The sequence below is a fragment of the Hibiscus syriacus genome, unplaced genomic scaffold (assembly GCF_006381635.1).
Source record: "Hibiscus syriacus cultivar Baekdansim isolate YM2019G1 unplaced genomic scaffold, ASM638163v2 tig00110457_pilon, whole genome shotgun sequence".
NCBI lineage: Eukaryota > Viridiplantae > Streptophyta > Magnoliopsida > Malvales > Malvaceae > Hibiscus > Hibiscus syriacus.
The window spans coordinates 990,429-1,001,639 of NW_024062744.1; the positions used below are offsets into that span (position 1 = coordinate 990,429).

The 11,211-nt window shown below is 37.3% G+C and overlaps 1 protein-coding gene and 1 long non-coding RNA gene across 4 annotated transcripts; both read left to right on the forward strand.

Moving 5' to 3' along the window:
• Nucleotides 1–698: 698 nt before the first annotated feature.
• LOC120126333 (probable eukaryotic translation initiation factor 5-1) lies at nt 699–3,180 on the forward strand. The gene is made up of 2 exons (XM_039144552.1): nt 699–784; nt 1,556–3,180. Exon 2 carries the CDS (start codon nt 1,836–1,838, stop codon nt 3,177–3,179), a length of 1,344 nt encoding a protein of 447 aa, XP_039000483.1. The 5' UTR covers nt 699–784; nt 1,556–1,835; the 3' UTR covers nt 3,180.
• Nucleotides 3,181–4,422: 1,242 nt separating this feature from the next.
• LOC120126303 lies at nt 4,423–9,371 on the forward strand. Of its 3 annotated transcripts, none has more exons than XR_005516450.1 (3): nt 4,423–4,950; nt 5,055–5,180; nt 9,332–9,371. It is a non-coding gene; the product is annotated as an uncharacterized LOC120126303 (long non-coding RNA). The 3 variants fall into 3 exon arrangements; XR_005516451.1 differs by lacking the exon at nt 9,332–9,371 and adding an exon at nt 7,706–7,915; XR_005516449.1 differs by lacking the exon at nt 9,332–9,371 and having other exon boundaries at nt 5,055–5,188.
• The last annotated feature ends 1,840 nt before the right edge of the window (nt 9,372–11,211 follow it).

An 11,211-nucleotide genomic window follows, 5' to 3' on the forward strand; every position in this document is an offset into this window, starting at 1 on the left:
AAGATCATTCAAAAAATAATTTAAGCATATATTCGTGAAAAGCGGTATAATTTATTCACTTATTACTCTAGCCTTAATTTAGTCACTTATTACTTGAGCCTTTCTATAATCCACACCTGCCATTGTATTTGAAGATATTGCATATAGTTTTTTTAGCTTTGCACTTGACATTCTTTAAAATTCAAAAATAAATTATTATTTCTATCAAACTGTTAATTATTCCACAGAATGAAACCTACATAAATAATACGTCAATTTAGTGTATATTTGTAGTATAAAAATTAAATTATTTATGTTAATTTTGTTAAATAATTTAAATAAAAAAATTAATTTAGTTTATATCCGCAGTAATTTTTGGAATTCTTATTATATCATGTTTGCATATTTAATTAATTTTTTTGTTAAATTTATTTAGCAAAGTTAACATAAATCAATTTTTAATACTAAAAAATTCAATGTCAAAACTTAAAAAACTGTGACGTTTTATACTACCAAGTCCAGATATTTACAAAATCAGTGGTTTAGACTCTAGAAGATAAAATTACTTGAAATTTTATACAACTTAGAAACTAAAAAGAAAAAGGACAAAAATGGGAAATAGAAAAGAGAGCTAAGGGCAATAATGTAATACAATAAATCGATTTGAGAATAATAATTAAATTCGAAGTTCATGAGTTTGCCCTAACGTTTCTGACTTGTCCACGTAATTGGGCGTGTATAAAGCAGCGTCTTTCTCTACCACCGAATCCCTACTCTATCTTCTCCAATTCCAATCTCATCTAAGGTATGATTCTCCCGTTCCCAATTTCTTTTCGTTTATTAATCTGTTCCTATTAATTGGTTAGTTTCTACCATTTATTTTAATCTTTCAACTACTTCTCCGATACCTACATTGATGTTTTCTTTTGTTCAGTCTTTGTGGATCTGTTTATTATTTTTTATCAGTTTATTTTTTTTTGGATTTCTTATACGACCGATGTTGTTTTGTTCTGGTCCTAGAGGATATATTTTGAATATTTGGTTTTTTTTATGATTGGTAATTGATGATTTCTTCAATGTTTAGATTATTGCAATGCGGATATTAAATCATATATTGTGTCTTTTCTGAGTTTAGTTTTCATTATTTAACTGTTAATATAATGATTAGCTTATTTAATACGGATTTTATAGTTCTTAGTAATTACTTACTTAATTTACCTTGTAACAATTTTGAATCATTATGTTATGTATTGTTAGGATGTTTGTGAATTGATATTTTAATTTTTCGATTTGATCCGTCTGATTTAATTTAGCAATTATTTTCACGTTTTAACTATCTGGTTGTTATGGAGGGTCTTACGAATAAAGAAATTTAATCTTTTGTTTTGTAATGTTTTCATATCTAGATTAATCTTGGAATCTTTAGGCTTTAAGAACTGATTTTTTTATTCTGATGTTTGTTGGCATTTGAAATTTGATGAATGTTGGTATATTTCATGTAGATTTGAAACAGTTTTCTTGATGTTGATGAATTTTCTGCTGGTTATTGATATACTAAATGTTCAACTTTTGCCAGGATCAATTTTGTTATTCTTTTAGGAAGTTGGCAGCTTAATCTGCTGTGTCTCCTGCTTGTCAAAGTGGAGATTGTTACGATTGCATCTTCTTTTATGTCTGAACGGGCCTCTCTCACTTTTTCAACTGTTGGATTGCTCGGAGAGTACTGTCCCGCTTTCAGAGAAAAGAATATAAGCCCCTCTTCTGAAGTTATATGCATGCATATTGAGGCCGATAGCGCACACAGTCTCGGTGTCCATTTTATGCAGCCTCTTCCAAGTGCAACAGTTTGATCCAAGATGGCTCTGCAAAATATTGGTGCTTCGAACAGTGATGATGCCTTTTATAGGTATAAGATGCCCAAAATGATAACTAAGATTGAAGGGAGAGGAAATGGCATCAAGACTAATGTGGTTAATATGGTTGAAATTGCAAAGGCTTTGGCTAGACCTGCCTCTTACACTACAAAGTATTTTGGCTGTGAACTGGGTGCCCAATCTAAGTTTGATGAGAAGACTGGAACTTCACATGTAAATGGGGCTCATGACACTGCCAAGCTTGCGGGGCTTCTTGAGAACTTTATTAAGAAGTTCGTTCAGTGCTATGGTTGTGGGAACCCCGAAACTGAGGTTATTATTACAAAGACACAGATGATTACCCTAAAATGTGCTGCATGTGGATTTATTTCTGATGTTGACATGCGAGATAAGCTTACGACTTTCATTCTTAAAAACCCACCAGAGGCAAAGAAGTCATCGAAAGACAAGAAAGCAATGAGGAGGGCTGAAAAGGAAAGACTGAAAGAGGGTGAGGCTGCTGATGAAGAGCTAAAGAAGATTAAAAAAGAGGCTAAAAAGAAGGGATCGTCTACTACTACTACTTCAAAGGTTGCTGCTCCCAAAGGTGCAGTAACGAAGAAGAAAGGCAAGCATTCTGATGAGGATTACTCCCCTGAACAAAGCCAGGCCGATGAGAATGAGGCAGCAAGTGACGATGATGATGATGTCCAGTGGCTAACAGATACTTCACTGGAGGCTGCTAAGCAACGCATTCAGGAGCAGTTGAGTGCTGTTACCGCAGACATGGTGATGCTATCTACCAGTGAAGAGAAGAAAAAGTCGGTAAAGAAGTCTCCAGAGCATGATGTTAAGGCACCTGAAAAGGTTGTTAGTGCCCATGAGAAGCTTGTTGATAAGATAAAGGAACATCTCAAGAAGGGGTCATCTCCTTCTCAGCTTAAATCCTTCCTAGGTTCGGTCTCTGGAACATCCCAAGAAATCACAGATGCCCTTTTTACTGCACTCTTTGATGATGTTGGAAAGGGGTTTGCAAAGGAAGTAACTAAAATGAAGAACTACCTTGCGGCGGCGGCGGCTGCAACCAAAGAAGAGGGATGGCAGACGATGCTTCTACATACTATCGAGTCATTTTGTGGCAAGGCAAGCCCCGATGCGGCGAAGGAGGTGGCTTTAGTTATCAAGGTGTTGTATGATGATGATATCTTGGAAGAAGAGTTCATCAGGGAGTGGTACCAGAAAGGAATAGCTGGTAGTAATAAGAGTTCTCAAATATGGAAGAATGTCAAGCCCTTTATTGAGTGGCTCCAGAATGCCGAGTCGGAGTCGGAGTCGGAGGAGGAGTGATTATGAAACTCTCTTGGTATGGTCACATTTATCGCTATTTTTTTTTCCAAGTATGTCTCTCATTTGGTCTTGCAAATAAGTTACAGTCCTCTCTGTTGTTTGAGTCTAGTTTTCTTGATCTTGATTAAGACTACATTTCCATCTGTTCTTATATTTGAATTGAGTTTTGCTGTTTTGTGCGTTTAATTTCTCGACCATCGTTCCCCCGTCTAAGGGGTATTTTACTACTCACCCTATTTTGGTTTGTGTTTTTGTTTCCGGTTAACTTAAAACTTCTAGTTTGTTATTTTTAATTTACTGAAATATTAAATTATTCTAAAAATTAAAATAGCAGCACGAAATTAGTAAAAAAAAATTAAATATTAAAAATTGGTTTAATAAAAAACCAAAATAGAATAGGGTACTAAATAGTAAATAGCTTACTCTATTTTTAATTACATGTAACTACACTCATTCAATTATCTTGCAACTTTCACATTCTCATAAAAGCTTGTCAATCGATAAAGATACTCTTTATTGTTCGTTATATTATTAAATTGATATTCTATCATACTCATTCTATGAGTGGAAAAAATAATTTTGTAAAATTTTACCTAACAACGATATAGAAGTACAAGAAAATCTCAAAGCTAAGGATTAAAATGCTTTACTTCATTAGCCTAATGTCCCATATTGCCCTTGAGCTCCCAAATAGTTTTACGCTTCACTTCCACAGCAAAGATAGTTTCAGTTACACAACTCATTAATTATGTGGTCAACTTATTCACAAACACCGGACACATAATTTTATATAAATGATGTGAATTTTTAGAAAATTATATTAAAATTCAAATGAGATAAAATTATAAAAAAAATATAAAATTAAATCGTTAATAAATATCTAATTGTATAATAATTTAAAATTTTTAAGATGTGATCGTAACACTCCCTCTATCTATTCTAACAATTACTCTCACAAATATTTTATAAGAAGAATTTATATATAAAAATATATTTCTTTTCCCGTAAGTTTTTTTTTAAATTAATGTAAGGTAAGTATAAGGTATGATCTATTCAAATATAACTCTCAACCTTTTGATATTAAACGCTCATATCCTTAACATCTATAATCATTAAATCCAGATTTTCAAAAAATAACAACAATTCATTTACCATATTAGTTACTCAGAAAACACAATATCAAACAAGTGTCTAAAACCAGAAATAGTGGAAGCCAGCTAAGCCACACCAACTGAGCAGTCAACAACCAAAAAGGCTAAAAGAAATGAATAAACCAAACCAAAAGCAGAAAGCAAAACGCAAAACGCAGGCCTTTCAACTTCTCTGAGCAAAAGCAGGAAACTTTGATGGATATCGGGCAGAGAAGCGGGGAGAAGACAGATTGAAACCTCTATACCAAAAAACAACTTCGAAAGAAACACATCTAAGGAGGAATGATGCACCTCCGGTCTTCATCGGCTTGAACTTCAACATGGCGCGGAGCTTCCTCAATCCAGAAGGTGTCCTGTAGAATCTCGACCATCGCCGGCCGCCAAAAGGTGCGCCGCCATATTTCCCCTCTGAGGAGTGAAGACAAAACGACATGTAACCAACGCTTCAGCACGTTTCTGTGCCTCCCAAATGAGAGCACTCACCTCCGAGAGATCGATATTTGGTGAAGCAAGCTTGGAGATTATTGATCTTGAGTCCCCTTCAACAATAACTTCACGAAAACCCAAATCCGCAGCAAAGGAAAGTGCATGGACGGTCGCGGTGGCTTCTGCAACAAACGGTGAGGTGACTCTTGGTTGAAATATGCTGCAAGAACCCATAATTTCTCCTCTATCATTTCTGATTATCACCCCTGAACGACCTGTTTTATTTGTTTGAGAGAAGCTCGCATCAAAATTGACTTTAATCATGTTCACGGGTGGAGGATGCCAGCCCACTGACGGAGCAATGGACGTGCCATGAAGGCGAACATTTGCTGCTGAGAATTCGTTACAGTGAGCACGAATGAAGGTAATGGCTTCCATCCCCTTGTCCTCTTTCCCTCATGATACTGCAAATTACGGTAATACCACAACGCCCAAATTGTAACTAATATTAAAGAGTGATTGCTGGAATGAACAGTCGAAAACACCCACTCAAGCTATCCATAACACTCGACCAAATTCAACTGCACATGCCACTTTATATTTAAACCCTTCCAGACTTCGGTTGCCAAACGGCAGTCACGAATTACGTGGGCTGTAGATTCAACCACATTATGACAAGTAGGACAAAACGGATCACTAACTAATCTTTTGGTGAACAGATTCTGCTTTGTAGGAACGTAGTTTAAGGCAAACCTCCATACTTGGATCTTAATTTTACGTTGACAAGCCCCCACCCATATCTTGCTAAAAATTCCATTACTCGACTGTTCACTACATTCTTCTTGAAGCAACAGACGGTGCCCGCCACGAACACTGTACTGTCCTATTTTTCTCCACTCTAAATTCTAGCATCTTCCTGGGAAATACAATAGAGGGAGACCCAAAATTTGTTCTGCCTCTTCTTGGACAAAATTCGCAGTAACAATATCTTCCTTCCAACTCCTTGAGCTTTCATCAATGAGATCCGAGACACTAATCAAAGTGTCCACTTGGGGTGAAGTTACCATGGTTGGTCTTCTTCCAGGGAGCCAATAATCATTCCAAATAGAGATGGAAGAGCCCATTCCCACCTTCCATCTTAAACCGGATTCCAACAAACCTCGAGCTCTCCATATACTTCTCCAGATAACGAAGGTCGATTAACAATCCGAGAGCTAAGGAAATTACCTTGCAGAAAGTACTTTGCTCGGAGGAATCTACTAACTAATGAAGTCGGATTAGTAAGAAGTCTCTTACCTTGCTTCGCCAACAAAGCCGCATTGAACTTTGCTAAATCTCTAAAGTCCAAACCCCTTGATTCTTTCAACATACATAGAGCTTTCCACTAACACCAGTGAATATCCATTTTCTATTCTGATTTCTGCCACCAAAATCTAGCCATTACATCAAGTTTCGAGCACAAACTTTTTGGTAGTAAAAACACATTCATCGCGAATAGCAGAATTCATTGAAGCACAGACTTAATAAAGACTTCCTTTCCTCCTTGAGACAGCATACGCACACACCAATTCTGAATCCGGGCTAAGAATTCACTCTTAAGATGAACGAAAACCCCTCTTTTATTCCTCCCTACTATCGCGGGTAACCCCAAATATTTCTTCAGGCCCGATGTGTTTTCGACTGCTAGGATACATCGGACATCTTTACGGTTTCTATTAGTAACATTGGAATTGAAGAACAATCCCGACTTGTCAAAATTTACCACTTGTCCTGAGCTTTCACCGTATAGACTAAGCAATTCTTTGAGATGATGAGTAACCGATGCAGATGCTTACCCGAAAATCAAGCTGTCATCCGCAAAGAGCAAGTGGGTAATCGTAGGAGCATAACGGTTTACCCAGACACCCTTCAAAGCCCCCACATTCATTGCATGGCGAAGGAGAGAAGATAGACCTTCACTGCAAATTAGGAACAAGTATGGGCTTAGAGGGTCGCCCTGGCGAAGACCTCTCTGGGGAATAAAACTCAAGCCTACACCACCATTCACAATAATGGAATATGAGACTGTACAAACAAATTTCTGAATCACTTCGATCCAATCTGGTGAGAAACCCATTCACATCATAATATCCCAGACGAAGTCCCACTCAACTCGATCATATGTCTTGCTCATATCTAGCTTTAGAGCAAAATAACCACATTGCCCTTCCCGCTTGCAAACAAACGACTGCAACATCTCGTAGGAAATTATTATATTATAAGTAATGAGTTTACCGGGAATGAAAACACTCTGGGATTCATCAATACACAAATGAAGCACATTTTGCAACCAATTCACAATCATCTTAGAAGCAATTTTAAAGAGTACGCTGCACAAGCTAACGGGCCTAAAATGAGTAAGTCTTGTGGGAGAATAAATTTTCGGGATCAAAGTGATATGAGTATGATTTACCTCCCTCATGTCATAGGTTCCATGAAGAAGACCTATGCAGTAATTAGTAACCTCCTGTCCCAGACATGCCATAATCTTTGATAAAAAATGGCACATAATCTATGTTCTCCCGAAGCTTTAAGAAGAGACATCTCTCAAAGTTATAGAGAACTCCTCTCTCGTGAACTCCTTAGCCAAATTACTGTGTTTGTTCTTTTTTATATTGTCTTTGTTTTTTTCTTGAGTTTTTTCACTTTTAAATAATAATCTCTGTCTTTGTGACACACTTTTCTCTGCTCATGTGGCACGTTTTTCTTTACTCTTGTGGCACGTTTCTGTTAACTTCCTAAAAAAGTTACTTTTAAGGCATTTTTCACTTAAGTTATTGTTTGTTTAAAAGCTCATCTTAGGTATTTTAGGATCATGTAGTTGCATATAGTGCATTTGTGGTAGTTGTGCTATTTTATTTCTTAATGGTGCTGTTTGAGGGAAAGATGCAGTTTGTTTGTGGTGTACAGGGAATAATAAGAAAAAAGGATTCTTTGGGAAGTAATGTCGCTGTATCACACGTTGTTAAAACATATTGAAATGCCTTGACATTTCCGGCGCAGAAAAAGAAAAAAATATTTATGCATAAGGACAGTTGGCACTGGACAGTTGTCTCTGCACGTGAAGGACTGTTGTAATTGCCTGCCAGAGCTGCCAAAGGACCACTGCCACTTGAAGGATAAGGTTCACACCCAACATGTGATTCTAGGAGTATGAGGGGTATTTTGCACCCAACAACCTCATCATTACCCCTAGATATTTTTTATTATATATGACACCTCATGGGAGAGAGAGGAGGAGACATACGGTAGAAAAATCATATTTGTATTTTTCCTTTTCCTTTCTTCTTCCTTGGGACATTCCTCCATTGATAAAGCTCCAAGGAGTGATGAGCTATGAGCCGAAAGAAGCTAGCGAGCTAGGTGGTTCACGGTGGCCGAGAGGAGACCTCCAGTGGCGCGTCGAAGGCTTTTTCTCAACTTCCCTTTTTCCTGCTATTTTATATTTATTTGTGGGTTGTTGGAACAAATATTTTCATGACTTTGTATTTAGATATTTTGAACCCCACCATGAATTAACTTATTTGGTGGTGGTTGATTTAATGGTTGTTTGAACTTTATTTTTAATGGTATATTTAAGTTTATTTTGGTTCTTTATTTGCTTTACTTATGAATGCTTCACCATCTAGGCTTGTAAGAGGCATGGAAATGTTCATTTCTTAGATGAAGGTTATGTATTCGAAAGAATCCTAAGCTAAAAATACTTGTAAGTATTCAAAAGAAACGCAAGATAAAATCCTCATAAGCAATGAGTTATAGTATTTTCAAAGGGCTTTGAACCGACCTAGGAGTATTATAATTTAATCCTTTAGATCTCGGAATAGACTAGGATAGGATTTCAACGACTAAAAAGTGTCTTTATCAATAGGGTACGTTGTCCAACATCGTTGAGTGAGAGCAGATGCCTTGGCATCCTATTCTGTTAGGTTCTTTAGAACACTTTAGGAAAGCCCTGTCGAGTAAGTAAAGACAAGTTAGCTTAAATATACTTGAGAAATAAGTTTAGCATCCGTAGATCAATCGCTACCATTCATTCTCTTGGAAGCTTGTCACATGAGGATTATTTTATTTTCATGTTATTTTTATTTTATTTACTGTTTTTACCATTTTTCATTGCCTTGACATTTCACCATACTCAACATTAAACATCCATCATTGCCATTGCATTTCCATTTGCTACACCATCAGACCATTACTACATATCCACCAGCATACACATTTACATTGTCGTGACATTTATATATATCAAGACTAACTATACTTAGATAGAATAGTGCATTGCTTTGGTTAGACTTTTGTAATTTCACCCAATCCATGTGGAGACGATACTCACTCATCATTATATTACTTGAGCAATTGTGTATACTTGCACATTATTTGCGTATATTTTATAGTACTCACAACACGCGAACAAGTTTTTGGCGCCGTTGCCGGGGAATTGGCAGCCTGAAGTTATTTAGTTTTGCCAGAGCATTTTATTTTGTTTTGCATTTTTATTTGTGTATAGTTTACTTGATATTTTTGTTTTATTTTCAGGTTTATCTAGTGTATGCCTAGAAGAAATTCTGAAGAGCCTTTGGAACCAATAGAACCTGAGATTGAAAGACTCTTTAGAAGAAGAAGACGTGCTCAAAGAAATATGTATCAGATTGAAAACCAAGGCATTGGTTAGGATAATGGAAATCATAATGCCGGGGCATTAGACAATGCTGATCCTGTTGTTAGGCCGCGCGTTATTCGCGATCACTTAAATCCGATGCTGGATGATCTGAATCCTGAGATTGTGGCACCTGAAATTCAAGCTGCACATTTCGAGCTGAAACCAGTCATGTTCAACATGTTGAATTCTATTAGGCAGTTTGAGGGTATGCCAACTGAAGATATCAGGCAGCACATTCGCAATTTTCTGAAAGTTTGTGATTCTTTTCGCCAAGAAAGAGTGCATGAGGATTTTATGAAATTAAAGCTTTTTCCGTATTCATTGCGTGACCGAGCAAGGCCTTGGTTAAGTGGTGTACCAGCCGGTTCTATGGAATCATGGGCCGATCTTTGCAAGAGTTTCTTATTGAGGTACAACCCACCAAACATGAATACGCAGCTAAGGAATGAAATATCTTCTTTTCGCCAGTGCGACGACGAATCCATATATGAGTGTTGGGATCGTTACAAGAGTTTGCTTCGGAAGTGTTCAAATCATGGTTTTCATGATTGGACTCAAGTAGTCATGTTCTATAATGGAGTCAATGCACCCACGAAGATGTTACTGGATGCCTTGGCAAATGGGATATTGCTGGATAAATCACCTACTGAGGCGTTTGCTATATTGGACATAATTGCTAATAATGATTATCAGTTTCCTTCCTCAAGGCTTGGGAGTGGAATGAGAACACCTGGAGCATTTGAGTTAGATACCAAGGATTCGGTGTCCGCTCAACTTTCAGCCATCACTAATATGTTGAAGAACTTACAACGTTCCACTGATGTGAAAGAAGTGAAAGCAACTAGCCTGACATGTCTGTTATGCCAAGACAATCATCACGAGAGCGAATGCCCAACCAACCATGAGTCCATCAACTTTGTAAGTAATTACAATCGAGGCAACAACAATCCCTATTCTAACACTTATAATGCTGGATGGCGTCAGCATCCCAATTTTTCATGGGGAAATCAAGGAGCCCACAATGTTAATCAACCTACTCGGCAGCAGAATCACAATGAGTCTCAAGGTTACCAAAATGCTATACCATGGCATAATTCCAACAAAGGAGCTTCATCTTCAGCAAGCATGAGTTCATTGGAAGCTACAATTCAAGAGTTCATATCCACTACAAAGACAATGCTGCAAGACCATTCTACTTCAATTAAGAATCAATGAGCTTTACTTCATTGTCAAGGCGCCTTCATAGTCAAGGCGTCTTACTTCAAAGTCATAGCTCGTCTCTGAGAGCTTTGGAAGGTCAAGTTGGTCAGATTGCTACGGCATTGCAAGAGCGTCAGCAAGGACGTTTGTCAAGTGATACTGAAGTCACTAAAGCACCTGGAAAAGAGCACTGCAACGTGTTAACTCTTAGGAGTGGAACACAAATCAATCGACAAGTCAAGAATAGTGGGCCACAACATGATGATTCTAATCCCACTATTGAAGTTGAATTACATGATGATAGAGTTACTGAGAAGGACAAGGAGGAGGATTCTGCTAAGATACTAGATTCTGATGCCAAGGCAAAAGCAAATTCTATTCCTGCAGCTAAGGAAGCTAGACCTCCCCCACCCTTCCCGCAAAGATTGAAGAAGCATAATGATGAAGTTCAGTTCAAGAAGTTCGTGGACATTCTTGATCAGCTCCATATCAACATACCTCTCTTGGAAGCTGTTGAACAGATGCTGATGTATGCCAAATTTCTGAAAGAAATCTG

Excerpts from the sequence above, each read along its gene's own strand:
- LOC120126333 (XM_039144552.1), top strand. The coding sequence starts at position 1,836 with ATGGCTCTGCAAAATATTGGTGCTTCGAACAGTGATGATGCCTTTTAT.